Raw genomic sequence first — 14,611 nt, 5'->3', positions numbered from 1 at the left:
TGTGGAAGCTGGCAGCAGCAGGCTCAGAGTGCTCCACTCCCACTGCTGTGGCAGGAGGTAAGTTATGGGCCCTGGGGACTATGGCCCTCCATGGTACCTGGGATTCTGGGGGAGGGCAGGGGAGAGGGGTCTGTCATCTTCCAGGGTGCCTGGGACCCTGGGGGTTGGGCTGTGGACCTCCAGGGGGGAGCTGGGGCCCTGCAGAGGGGGGGCATGCCATGTGCTGTGGGGCAGGGGCTGCACCCACACAAGGTCGCCCACACCCACATCCCCCATCACATACCCATCATGTGTGAAGAAAACCAAAAGTACACATCTATACATATAGATATTTAGAATTTATTTTAGCATGATGCTAGAGAAACTGGTAGGCTTCCAAAATACTTTATCATTGTACATATACCGATAAAGCATTGCCCAACTAATGGATCCCTCTCTCTCTAGAGGGTGTGTGTGTGTGTGTAGAGTGATTTTTTGTTTTAATTGTGGAAGAACATGGATTTTGGGGTATTTTTAAAAATGGATTTGGGATGCTGCTGCAGCAGTCCAGCTAGCACAAGGGGTAGTGTCCCCAGGTATCAATTGGCTGGGTCCCAGGAGCTCCTGAGAGCGAGTAGCCCTGAGTTGCTTGCCAGGGCAGCTTTTTGTATTGCTGGGGACAGCACAGGTGCTGGTCCCAGGCTCTAGCTCCCTCTGGTTGATCCTCAGGGAGGATCCAGGCAGGGTTATTTTGCCCTGAGTGGCACAATTTGCTCCACAACAAAGGGCATGTCCGAGCATGTGCACTGAGGCAAAAAGCCCCAGCTCAAATTTGCACCACTTCTATTTGAGCTGCTACACGTGCACATGCTTGCATGTGTGGACGCACCATGTGGGTTACTTCCCTTGCGTGCCTTTGGGAATAGAGCTGCATCAAAGAGAAGTCTCAGACAGGACCCACTGATGGTATTTTCCCCTGAAAAAGGGCACTGCAATAACTGATAAAAGATCTGAGTTTTCCCCACAAGAATACTGCAATTGCTTGGAGAATTGTTACAAAACATCCATTTCATGCTGCCCATTGAAAAAAAAGTGGAAAGACTTTATTTTCACGTAACTGTCTATATATTTGACCCAGGCCTTATTTGTAATTCTATGAATCTGTACACAGCCTCATCTCTAAAATCTTTCAGGAAGTTTAGATAAGGAGGGTAGCAAAAAATGATCAGCCCACTAGCGTGAAACACAAAAAACCTGCTCTTAGCCAGGAATGACAGTAAAATCTGAGGTTAGATAAGCGGGGTTATAGTAGATGATATTTAGCAACATTTTGTTTTCAGGCATTTCACTGCCTTTGTTCTTACAAACCTCCACAGGCTAAGATATCCACAGCTCCTCTTTTTACAGTCAACATGTTTTCTGGGCAAGGCAGACAGTTCTTAGATCCAATTACTGGCTGATATGTGCCAAAAGGACATGATTCACAGGTCTCAAGACCATTAGGAGAGTAGGTTCCCTGTTTGCACTGAGCTAAAAGGCCAAAAAAATACACAAATATTAATATCTAACACAATACATGTCCTAGCAAGTAATGCTTTATTAGTTCATTGAGCGACGGCACTTGAAACAAGGTATTATGAGCACACTTTTAAATCCAGAGGATAGCAATTAGTGCAATGTTTTGCAAAGTCAATAAGGCACAGAACATTAGCTCCCTCTGTACACACATTCATTTTATTCTGGAAATCTATTTCATTATGCGGGGGTAAAAAAAATGCAATTCGACAATTGTTCATGAACAGTAAATTACTGAGAGCATGTTTACAAACTGTAAACTAGCTTACTACATTCCACTCTGCTGCACAGATTCCTTGTTATTAGTATTTCAAATTTCAACCACTGAAGCCAATTAAATTCACATGGGGGGAAAACAGTTCTTAATTCACAAGTTGCAAAGTGAAAACTCTGTTCTACCTTGGAGAGCTTAATTCATGGAAGGTGGGACACAGCAGTGACAGTGTCCAGAGGTATTTGTCCATGAGAAAGGTGGAGGATAGTGGTAGAAGGAAGTGTTGAGATGAGATACGTAACGTACACTTCTAATGCAATGTGTGCTCTCTCAGCACCAGACAATGAACATCAGTTAGGGAAAAAAGGTCCCTCATTCTCAACCTCTTTCACTATACCGAGCACTTCTTGCCTTAATGGCCAGTTCCTCTTACCCTCAACAAGCACACATATTGACACACTGGATACCTTCTGCATGCGTGCCCAAGTGAAATGGAAAATGCTTATGTATTCTCAGGTATTATCTATTCCTCAGTGTACCCACACAAGGACAGCCAGGATCTGACCAAGATCCTTAAAATAACCTGATGATACATTTACATTTTGGGGGCAGTATTCTAATTTCATTTAAACAAACAGTATTTCCAAACATTAGAACGTAAAATGTGTCCATTACTAATTCAAAAGTGACTGTTGTGTGGATGCTGAGTTCCCACCTTTACATTCAGAGATACTCCTGGAATGAAGGTATTCAGTGTAGCTACCAGATGGACAACTTTTGCATTCCAACTGCCCTTCCTCATCCTGATATGACCCAGTCCAACAGCTTTCACAGGTATGATGCTCCAGCGAGTAATAGGTGCCCAAAGGACAGTTAACTGAGATTACAAAGGAGAAAAAATAAGGTGTAGGTTAATCATGGAATACCTGATACCACAGAATACCCTTCACTGCAAACATATATAGCCAAACACAATGCACTGGAATCCAAGCTCTGGGCTTGGTGACTTTTGTATAGTCTCATTAGGAATATCTAAATTGTGGTGACAGGGTACTCAGTTCTGCTGAAACAATAAACACCACCCACTGTTTTTACCCCACAAACATCAACGTCAGGAAGGAGGAGTGAGGATATCCTGGGGATGTCCTTGGCAGTGGAGTCATAACGTGGGTACCTGGCTGTAGCAGGACACTAAGGTACCTGCTACTCTCAGAGCAGAGGCACTGGTGCGGGTTGCTATGGCAACTGCTGGGAAGTCAGCTGACAGGAAGGGGCAGGGCCTGGCACATATAAACCCCAGGGCTGAGGCCAGGAGGGCAGTTCTCTGCTAGTAGCCAAGGGAGCTCTGCTGGAGCAAGCCGAGTAGAGAAGCCTGATGGCATGAGCAGCTCCTGTTTTCTGTTACAGGGTAGAGAATTCCCTGGTAGGGATTGAATGATGTTTAGCCAGACGGCTTAGATTTTATGTTACAGCCCAGGTGCTTGAGTTTTCTGTTTGTAGTTTTATAAGACCGGTGGTTTGGGTGAGGCTATTAGGGGTTGGAGGAGGCCTCATAGGGGATCCCCGGTGGTGTGGGGACCCCAGCACCAGAGAGGGTGCAGCATTTTGGGGTGCACTGACCCCAGCCCAGAGCTAGGAGGGCAGCGAGAAGCCCCACAGTGAGGAGGGCAGCGGAGTGCCAGGAAGGTGCGGAATGAGACAGAGTGAGACAGGGCTGTGGAAAGCCCAGGGAAGACAAGGGGAGGGCCAAATTACAACAAGGTCCAGATCAAACCATGTCAATATCATCTGCGAGGCTTGGGCTGCAGTGTAGGGAAGGAAAAGGAGCCGCAGATAGTGCCCCCTGGTACCGGGGCAAATAAATGGGAGCCTCCCACTAATTAACAGCCATTAATTAATCAAGATCAAGGCATGGCAGGTGAGAAGGGAGGCGGCTGGCTCATAACAGGAGGGTGGAGTCACCAATAGACAGACTCTAGTAGAGGTATTCCTCTCACACTGGCATACTCCAGAGTCATGGTTCTGGGTGCACCCAGACATCATTTCCAGAGATGATGCACATAGTAATAAAGATTATGATTTCATAATGCCTGTGAAATGGCCCTACCCTACATAACATACCTCCTTAAAACATTAAAATCATAAATACAGGAGATGAGCACAAGGAGGCAAAAAGCATTTGGCTTACCACACATCCGACCTCTCAGCACTGAACCTGGTCTGCAGAACAGAAAGGCTTTCTCCGTTTCCAGAGAGTTGCTATCAGCAACAACCAGTTCAGATGCAAACTGAAAAGAATACATGGGTTCCTTATTGAGAGTCCTTTTCAGCCTGTTTGTGATAGTCTCTAGAGTTTTAAGAAGTCGCTGCTGGTTTTCCCATTCCAGGGTATCGTTCCTTTCATCAGGCAATGGCACACTAGCTGGGGTTTAAAAAGAACACACATGCACACAAATTGTGTTACAGATTTTACTGTTGTATGTTCCAGCATACTTTTAAGTGTGGACCCCAAAAAATGTAATGCTGCATAACACAGGTACTTTGCTGGTTGAAGGTCTGTGAAGGAACTGGTGCAGTACACAGCAACAGCAAACCTCTGAGGAGCTCCAGTTGTTTACTACAGCTATAATTTCAAAGGGTGCCCCTTCTCACTCAGCTGTGCAGGACTGCTGATGATCTCTAGTTGACTGCAGAAGCAGCACTTTTTAATGTAAAAGCTTCAGCAGACAGCTGAGTAGTTCATACTTTATTTCACAACCCACTGAGACCTTAAGAGGTCGTGAACCACCAGGGGGTTCTACTAATCTGGATTCTCCTATACTTAAGAGGTCTGAAGTCCATAGGCAGAGCCTAGGCAAACCCACTGTACCAAAATACAGAGCATAAAATATAAAGTTCTGCCCAAGACAACCATGCTGTCAGGTGCTACAAAGAAGTAAGCTAGTGAAACAATAAGGTAGCAAGATTAATTAGAAACCTGTGTTCTGCATTTCCTACAGGTTTCATGAACTGAAGACAGTGCTTCATTTTGTTATTGGTAGATTCTTAAACAGAAGAGGAAAGGAATGTTTTCTCCTCACCAGTAATGTTAAATATTAACTTAATTTTATGGTCTGTCATTGGAATGTTGAGTTTTTTGTGTCTTTTGACCCGGGAAGGTCTTGATTTCACAGTGTCAGAGCGTTGGTTGTGTAGTGGTTCTTGCTGTGTTACATCACGGAAGTCATCATAGGCATAATCCAGATGGTTTGCTGTGCCCCAGCCACCAGGTCCTGCCAGCCATTAAGAACAAGGAAAAGAAAAACACAGCATGAAAACAAGTGTCTATTTCTTCATATCAACATAACAAAAACTTCTTAATGCAAGAAGGATGATCAAAAGCCAGGCACCCCATATAGACCTTGTCTTCACTTATGTAGTTTTGCCAGCATAGTTGAGGCAACGAGCCCCTCTAACATACGTGCAGTTCTATTGAAGTGAGAGTATTTATACAGATATTTCCTCTTTTGGTTATAAAACATATTGTTTTACATGGTATATTGTTTTATATGGGTCTATTCTGAGGGTTTTACTGGCACATAATAATACCAGTAAAGGGAAAAGTCTTGTCCTTAACTAAGCCAGTTATCCTGGTCAAACTTTTAAATGGAGACCATACCTTCACACACACGTGCACATGTGTGCGCACACACATTCTCTATTCCTATCTTCTTATTACACTGCATCTAATGCCATTTGGCAGAGTTATTTCATCAAAGCCCTACCGTATGCTGACCAGGCCACAGTCCCACTTCCAGCTCCCTGGAATTGTACCCATACCTGCTCTAACAACAGGTTTTTCAGCTCAAGCATTCTCAAGTGAGAAGGACCCTCCAGAAACCAACAGCTCCTTCCTTTCATAGGAGTCCAGTTCTAGTTACACCTCTAAATGATTTCAAGGGCAGAAATATGCAATGGAGAGGGTCAATGTCCAACGTAGGACAGTTGTAGCCCATTTAGGGCTTTTTAGGTCAAAACCAACACCTCGTATTGCTATATAAATATGTGTCAATTGTAATAGTGGATATCCATCAGACGTACCAGCACATTACACATAGAAGAATGAACTAGGCCTGCGTCAATCATACAGCCACCTTCCAAGTAAAGGCACCATATTCAATTACCGTAAGTAAACAGCCCAAATTATGTATAATGGGCCTAATTCATGCCTAAGATAATACTTCTGAAAATATTAACTACAGTGTATTCATTTGGCCCAAGCTGTTCAAATAAATATCTATGTACATAACGTATCTTATTATAATTATTGAAACTGAAGAATTTTTGCCGATTCTGTTAATCTCTTTTTAGAAATATGTGGAGGTATCAATAATCCCTGCGTATAATTATGTGTCAATTATTCAGATTACATTTGATTAATGACAAAAATAAGGCAAAGGAACCCCAATAATACTCTGTAACTATTTCAGAACCAATCTTTTAAATAGCTGACTCTAAAAAATCTGGGCCTAACTGTGATCTTAGCTATACTGGAGTGTTTTTGGAGAAATTCCACTGCTAGCAGGTTAGGCTGGCATAAATAAGAATGTTTCCTCATCACTGCTTCATCCAAACAAATAATAAATTAATTCCAGCTTCACCTGATGTTAATATCAAACTGAAAATCATTGCATTTGATTGTAAACCAATGGAAAGGTTCTCATTCAACGGGAGTTAGATCAGGCCCTAAAAGAGCTGGAATATGAGTGAAGTCTTTTATTGCACAGACCAGCCACAATGCAGAGGACAGCAGTGCAACCACCTCTCTAAGTATCCTGACAATGCATCCCAAACTAAGAGTGATAATAGTTCAATTTCCAACCTTCCTTGGTCTTCAAGCTCTTCGGCTTGAGAACTCAGGGACTCTGTCAGTGATAGGTGTGATTGCTTAATAATGGATATACTTCTCTATTAGTAATTCGACTGAGAATGGCCAAGCATTTTACATATGCAGTGAAGTGGCCATTCAGACATCAACAGATTTCAATGACAGCAAAGGGAGGCCCTGATCCTGCAGCCCTGATTTAAGTACATGCTTTTCCTTACAGGCTGTGAGCAGTCTCATGGCAAATGTGTAAACTCCTATGCTCATGTCTACAAGACTGGGACTAGACCTTGGATTTCAACTAAGGACAAACATGAAAGGCTACCTGTTCCATTAACAAGCCCCAGAGGCATCTAGTCTCCCTCTTCAATGATCTGAGTTTAAATTGTATACTTTAAAAAATCCCACCAGTTTTACTTGTAACACTACCCAAACAGTTTTTTAATTTTCTTATTTTTTTTACATGCTTTGAGCTACTTATTCTCCCTCCCACCCCCCACTAACATGCACAATACAGGAAAAAGACAATAAAAAGCTAATGTACTAATTTATCAAACTATTGTTAAATTGTTTAGTGTCTTAAGTACCCTGTAATTATTTTCTTAAAGTATTCCATAGAGCACATCTAACTCTACCATAGTCGTATGTTCTTATATTAAACCACATTTAAACTCTTTAAGGTTGGCAAGCTATGGAATTATTACATTACCAATTGCAAATCCATTTTCGTAATCATAATTATATTCTAAGCAATGTTTTTGTAGCAAATCCTCCAACCTGCAGTCAATGTCATCGACATCATTACAGAATGATGGGACCTGCAAACAGAAATTAGAAAAACCGTTAAAGAAACCAAACATATTTATAATCTAAGTGCAGTACAGATCATCTGGTACTCTCTATTTGACACCAGATTTCTTCCTTTATATTGATTATAATTCTATATTTTAAAATGGGCATGGGGAATTTGCCCCCCACCTCCCTACACACATGTACATATATGCATCTACAGGAACTTGGGCAGCATCAGAGATCTTGCAGTTTAAAATAAAATAGGGAGAATCAGTTTAACAGAAGACAATCTTGACACCCCGTGTCCAGCTGATATAATTCTACAGCAGAGAAGTTGTGATGGGTAGATGGATGAGAAGATGGAACACATGTGATATGATACATCTCTATTACGTGCATATACTCCCTTCCTGCTTGGAGTAGGACTCATTGTGGGTTCAATATGGAGGGAGTAGGAAGTTAAATTTACGAAAGAGCGAAGCCACCTTGCAGTGTTTCCATGTTTCAATCACCCTGGCAGTTGCCTGTGTATTGTGTTACAAGATATAAGTATCTATGGCATGGGTGGGCAAAATACGGGCCACAGGCCAGATCCAGCCCAAGCACTTCCCTCTGGCTGGTGAAGCCCCTTCAAAACCTAGGTAATGACAGCTCCCTGTCTACAAGCCTCCAGCAGTGGCTGGCGGCACCAGCCACCTCGGGCTGTTTACTTGGGTTCTGGTCGTGAGGAAACCAACCATGACCTCAACCCTGCCCCTGGGTCAGGCCACATTTGCAGATTGAGAGGGGCACGGGGGCCTGGGCCAGATCCTGTGGTGCCAGTGAAGGGAAGGTATGCCTGGGCCGACTTCTGCCTCCTGCGCGGGACTGGAAAGGATCTTGCCTTGCAGGTAAGCCCAGAAAAGTGGCCGCTGGCATGCTTTTCCTGTGCCATGATACTCAAGCCGGCACTGGGGAAGGGAAGCAGCAGCTGGGCCAGCTGTGCCACATGCAGCCCTGGCCCAACTGGCAGCAGGGAGGAGAGGTGGTGGCTGAGCTGCGTGCCTCTTGGGACCAGCCACGCAGGTCAGCTGAGGTAAGGGCAAGTTATAGCTTTGCCTTGTGTGGGTTGGGCTGGGCTGGCACCAGGGAGGGAAAGGTGCTTCTGGGCTAGTCCTGAGCCAGGGACAGGCCCAGCCAGGTCAGCAATGGCCAGGAAAAGCGGCGTGCAACTGAAGCCAGCTTCCTCACGTGCTGCTGGGGACAGGACGAGCCTGGCCAGAGCAGCAGGAGCTCAACTGCACCTTCTCCCTACGTGAGCCGTCTGGTCCCAAGTAGCAGAAGGCTCTGCTGCCACTTTTCCTGGCTGGGCCCACCCTGTCCAGGTGGTGTATGGCTGAAGCCAGTTTCCCCACATGCTGCTGGGGACAGGACGAGCCCAGCAGGGTTAACATCGTCTAGGAAAAGTGGCAGCGGAGCTGTGTGCCACTCGGGACGGGACAAGCCTGGCTGGAGCAACAGGGGCTCAGCTACACTTTCCCCCTTACCTGAGCTGGCTGGTCCCAAGAGGCAGGAGGCTCCGCCGTTGCTTTTCCTGGCTGGTGCCAACCCGTCTAGGTCCAGCAGGTCCCAAGCGGCATGCAGCCAAGGCTGTCCCAGCCGTGGCTTCCCCACGTGCTGCTGGGAGAAGGACGAGCCTGGCCCGGTTGGCACCAGATAGCAGAAGCGGCAGCAGAACCGTATGCCACTGGGGACTGGCCAGCACAGGTACGGGGAAGGTGCAGCTGAGCCCCTGCTGCTCCGGCCAGGTTTGTCCCATCCCCAGCAGCACGTGGAGAAGCCAGCTTTGGTCACAGGCTGTTCTGGATGGGACTGGGCCAGCCAGGTCAGCACCAGCCAGGAAAAGTGGCGACAGAGCCTCCTGCGACTCGGGAGGGGCCAGGATGGTTGGCTTGTCACCAGCCAGGAAAAACAGCAGCAGAGCCTCCTCCCGCTTGGGACCAGATGGCTCACATAGGGGGAAGGTGCAGCTGAGCTGTGTGCTGCTCTGGCCTGGCTCATCCTGTCCCTAGCAGCACTGGCCTGGCTCATCCTGTTCCTAGCAGCACATGGGGAAGCCACGGTTGGTCCCATACCACTTGGGAGGGGCTGGGCCGGGCCCAGATGGGCCAGCACCAGGGAGGGAAAGCTGTGGCTGATCCACCCTGCGGGTCCTGCAGCACTGGAGGGGGCTGTGCTGGTGAGGGGACCTGGGATGACTTCTGCAGTGCCGCAGGGGGAAAGAGGGGGGCAGGCTGGGATAGGCCAGGTCATGCTGGTGCCAGTGAGGAGTGGAGGGGGGGTTGGCCAGCTTTTGCTGCATGGGGCCTGATGGGGTGGGCTGGGTCCTGGCTTGTGGGAGGGGTCTGGTGACCAGTGCTGGTGAGGGGAAGGGAGGCTGGGCTGGCATTTGCTGCATTGTGGGGTGCCAGCCCCTGCCTTGCAGCTAGGAACCCTTGCTGGGAGGGGATGGGCCTGGCCATGAGGTCCTGACCTTGTAGCTGGGAACCAGGTGGTACCAGGCTGGCCTTGGCTGGCTCCTTGCACCACATGCAGGTTCAGGCTTGCAGCTGGCTACCACTTGCTGCAGCCAGAACAGGACAGGCAGGGCTGGCTCATTGCTGTGCTATGCAGGTCTGGGCCTTGTAGTCAGGAACCACTTGCCATTGAAGCCATAGGCAGCCTGGGGTGGCCTGGGCCCTGGTAGGTACTGGGCCCAGTGCTCCTAGTGCATGTACTGGCATACCTACCAAGTTCCCCTAGTCACCTGGGCAGATATTATAACAAGGATATCTATGTGACTGTGTGATGAGGGCAGGGGATCCTGGGACAGATACAGTGAGTGGGGCAGTTTCCTGTTGGGTGGTTAGGTCTTATGATGCAGATCATGTGACAGGGTGTAACTTTCATTTCCAAGGTGACTTCCCCAAAAGCAGTACTTCTGGGGGCAAGGGGCGGGACTTCTGGTCCCAAGATGGTGACTAGGAGGTGGGGCAACTGTCAAGGGATGGGGCTACCCATGTAGCCCCTGACAGCTCACCAAAACTTGTGAAGCAGCCCTCCGCCAGAAATAATCGCCCACCCCTGATCTATATATCAACTGGGCTCTGCTCTGGTCCAGTAGTATCACAGCTTTCCACGCTGGCCCATGTAAAGTCCATAAGGAGTCCCTGTGTTCCTTGCATATGGAAGCAAAGGCATGACTAAAACAGCTGTTCCACCTTCATTCCCTTTGTGCAGCCCCTAACCAGTACAGATAACTTTGCAGAGACCCTCCAGACTGCAAATAAACTGCTCTACCAGTGATGACAATGCAGAACCCATCATAGAGGAATGCAGTGGTAGCTCAGGTTTCTTTAATTCAGCAGTATTTGTTGCTTTCCAGGAGGCTTTCCAACAAAGCAAGCTCTAGAAAGTGCTTTTTATTTGCATCTACTTTCACCCTATCAACTTTTCCTTGGAGCTTCTCTACACAACTCTTGTGTTTAGATGCTAGTGATTTAATTTTCTTGCCTTTGGAACAATACTAGCATTTCCAAGATCCTGGGGAAATGAACTTGACATATTTAGACTGTCTTCTGGACTTCTGGTATGCCAGCATGCTCCACTTTGATGCAAATGCTCAGGCTCGTCTTCAAGTGTTTTGTCCCATGACTTAGTGCTTGCAATTTCAGCTAGTAGTTGCACTTTTAAGTTTTGTTCTCAGAGACAGGTGATAAATATGCTATCAAAGAGGATTGGTAGGGAAATCAGCCAAGTTCTTCTGCAGAAAGAAAACAAAGCTGGGACAATACAACTGACCAACAGATGTCTAGATCAGGAGTCAGCAACGTTTTTGGGCAGTGTCAAAAAACACCGGCAACCTCGACTTGTAAGATGTTTGTGTGCCAGGAGCGGAGCCACAAGTGGCCTGATCCTTGTTGTGGCAGCACAGCCGTGGCACCTTCCCCAATGTCTGCTCCGAGGCACATGTGCCAAGCAAAATGCCTTTGTGTGCCACACTCTGGCACCTGTGCCAGTGGTTGCTTATCCCTGGTCTGGACTCCAGTATAAGAGAATGACAATGAAGTTGTGTCCACCACTGACAAAAGGGCTGGTGGGCAATGCCAATGAATCAAATGCCTTTGGGGTCTGTAATCCATATAAGACTATATGGCCATGCAGGTTGCTGGGCCGATGATGTCCCTGCGGGGCTGAATGGTAGCTTTTGATAGTACTTTGCTCTCCTCCCCATTACTGCCATGACTTCTCCTGTATACCACTCCATTTGATGAGGCACTGCCTTATTAAGACAGGGAGTCTTTTTTGTCCCAATCACTGAGTTTTGAGAATAATACTTAATTTTGAGGGAGTAAAATGGGGTTTTTCAAAACAACTGATGTAGGGGCACAAGTCCTACTGAAAGTCAGTAGACTCAGATTTCTACGTCTCTGGTACTTTTGGAAACTTTACTAGTGTCATCTCCAAGACAAAGTTTGAAGCTACAGCACATCCTCAGCTACCCCAATGTTTGGTAAACCACCCGTTGAAAAGACTTTTGGATAACAGAATTCATTTAGTTAAGTGAAACTCCAGCATTTTGTGAGGAATTATGCACAATGTATAATTTAAAACCATGCCAAACATAAACAAAGAGATGTTGTATACATCAAACCTTAAAAGAGAACAGTTTGTTATGCAATAATAATAGCTACAAATTACTGGTAGGGGGGAGGGGAAGGGGATGGAAGGGGAGGAATGTTGCCCTTTGGATACAGTTTTGAAGATGTACTGTAATTCCAATCTGTGGCTGCAACAACAATTTGCACATCACTCTTTATAGTAACAATCAATGTATGGGCACTTTCATTATAAGGGAGACATTTTATCATTTGAACTGAAACAAAATCAACCTCCAAGCTTCTAAGGAATGCAATATAAAGAACAGGTAAGGAGGAAAAGAAGCAATGTAAGGAAGTTATTAAACAAGTTGTATTACTAACCTACCATTTTACCAAGTGCACTCTGGAAAGCCTCAGCAAAGCTATCTAGAAGGTTGTTGTCATCACATCGGGTTGCTTTGTACAGCATCTCAAAGGATTTGAACCCATGATTGGCAAAACGATTTACTGAAAATGTGGGGAAAAGAAGCTTTTATTGGTTAATAGGTTGAGTATAACACAGGGGTGGGCAATTATTTTGGCTGGAGGGCCGCTTAATGACTTCGGGTGAGCTGTCAAAGGCCGCAGGGGTAGCCCTGCCCCATGACAGGTGCCTTGCCCCACTTGCCATCTTGGGACCAGAAGTCCCACCCCTAATCCCTGGCCTTTGCCACCAGAAGTCCCCATCCTTGCCTTCCAAAGCACTCCTTTTTGGAAGGGGTTTTGCCATCTTGGAACCAGAGAAAAACAAATCATATGCTAAAAAACAAACATCGATTATAACATATTTTAATTTTATTAAAAAAAATTACTGTCCTGATTTATTTGAAAAATAAAGTCTTACTCTTGTATATTGTGTGTGAGGGAGTGTGGGGTGTGGCTGGGAATGGGTATGGGGTGTCTGTGTGTGTGGAGGGGATTTATTGGGGGGGGAAGTGTGTGAGGTTTGTGAAGGGGAGTGGAAGTTGTGTGTGGATTTGTGGGTGGGTGTGAGGTTTGTGGGGGAGTCCTGAGGAGGGGTGGGTGTGGGGTTTGTGGGTGCGTGTAGGCCTCCCTGCCACATACCCCACCTATGGCGTGCAGCCCATGCTGCCAGTGGCAGCAGCAGGCAGTGGGCTCTTGGGTTGCTCCTGGCCCAAGGCAGGCAGAACCCCTTAGCAGCATGTGGCTCTGGCTGAATCACAGGAGCTGCACATGGTGGCATGGAGCTGACCCACCTGAGACCGCTGGCACACACTTTCAACCCAGACCAAACTGGCTCCATGCCAGTACATGGGGCTTCTGGCATTGCAGGCAGAAGCTGTGCGCCATTGGGCCAGGCTGGGCTGGCTTCATGCTTCCACATGGGGCTTCCAAGCACTCCAGCAGGGAGTCACATGTGGAGGCACAGAGCCCACCTGGCCTGATGGCATGCAGACCAGGAGATGCAGGGAGTCATGCACCATCAGGCCAGGTGGGCTCCGTGCTGCCATGTGTGGAGGCATGGAGTTGGCCTAGCCTGGCCTGATGGTGTGTGGCTCGCACCTGCAGTGCCAGAAGCCTCACGTGTTGGCACTTAGGCAGCTTGGTTTCAGCTTGAAGGCATGCACCAGCAGGCCAGGTCAGGCTGGCTCCATGCTGCCATATGCAGCTCCCAGGATTCAGCCAGAGCCATCTGCTGTTGAGGGGCTGTCTACAGCATGCCAGGAATGCCCCGAGGGCTGGCTGCCTGTTGCTGCCAGTACAATGGCGGGGGACATAGGAGGGAACCTACCTCAGTATAATAGCTTCAAAGACTGCTTTGGGCTGATTTATACTAAATTTTCTAAATTCAACAGATTATCTTTGAGAAAGAGCCTGAAATCCAAAGAATTTTATAAATATAAAGAAAGGCAAAACAAACTGCTCTAGAACCTGAATATGGTAACAAGCTTTCCAGCAGACACTGTGCTGAACAGTGTGAAAGTTCCTAGCTGTTAAAGAAAAAAATGGCTATCATTGACATATCACAACATTTTCTTAAAGGAAAGGAACCTGTGATGTTCATGCCAATTTTTTTCCCCCATCATCAACTCCTTCAGCATGTATTTTATGATATGTCACAGAGGGAGACCAAAGCATATATCAGTACTTATTACTAATCTAGTTGGCCTAAAAGTACAGATTCCTGGTACAGACTTCAAAATTCCCAAAGTTCAAGTGTTCAGATCAGGGATTTTGGGCTGGTCCATAATTCCAACACCCTGATATGTATATAAATCACTGAGGTCATTATTATCTGCTCATACTGCAGAAATAATACCATTAGTTGTAATGGCAGGCTTTGTTTGCACTACTTGAATCTGTTTCTTCACATCTGGATTACAAATAAATTCAGGGTTCAAGCTGGGTTGAATAGCTGGGTTCAAGTTGGGCCCATCTCAAATGAGAAATTACTAATAAGTTCTGGTTTGGTAATAGTAGATTAATCAATGACTTTAGATTGTGGTATATTTCTTATATACAAATGTTTTAAAATGCAGCAACATACACTTTCTAAGGCTATGCAAG

At 46.5% G+C, this 14,611-nt stretch overlaps 1 protein-coding gene across 3 annotated transcripts in view; it reads right to left on the bottom strand.

The window, feature by feature from the left end:
• Positions 1 to 14,611, bottom strand: part of SVEP1 (sushi, von Willebrand factor type A, EGF and pentraxin domain containing 1) — a 190,731-nt gene that overhangs the window by 78,989 nt on the left and 97,131 nt on the right. For all 3 annotated transcript variants that reach the window (XM_090038832.1, XM_090038830.1, XM_090038831.1), the window contains exons 13-18: positions 12,429 to 12,550; positions 7,342 to 7,450; positions 4,849 to 5,040; positions 3,957 to 4,190; positions 2,484 to 2,645; positions 1,348 to 1,509 (exon numbers count right to left, since the gene is read on the bottom strand). In XM_090038832.1, coding sequence (XP_089894958.1) covers positions 1,348 to 1,509; positions 2,484 to 2,645; positions 3,957 to 4,190; positions 4,849 to 5,040; positions 7,342 to 7,450; positions 12,429 to 12,550 — 981 coding nt within the window. The remainder of the gene's footprint in view (positions 1 to 1,347; positions 1,510 to 2,483; positions 2,646 to 3,956; positions 4,191 to 4,848; positions 5,041 to 7,341; positions 7,451 to 12,428; positions 12,551 to 14,611) is intronic.

This window comes from Crocodylus siamensis, chromosome 3, assembly GCF_052110815.1.
Source record: "Crocodylus siamensis isolate JL-2025a chromosome 3, ASM5211081v1, whole genome shotgun sequence".
NCBI classification, from domain to species: Eukaryota; Metazoa; Chordata; order Crocodylia; family Crocodylidae; genus Crocodylus; species Crocodylus siamensis.
The sequence above is the reverse complement of the archived record's forward strand: the minus strand, read 5'-3'. Positions and strand labels throughout refer to the sequence as shown.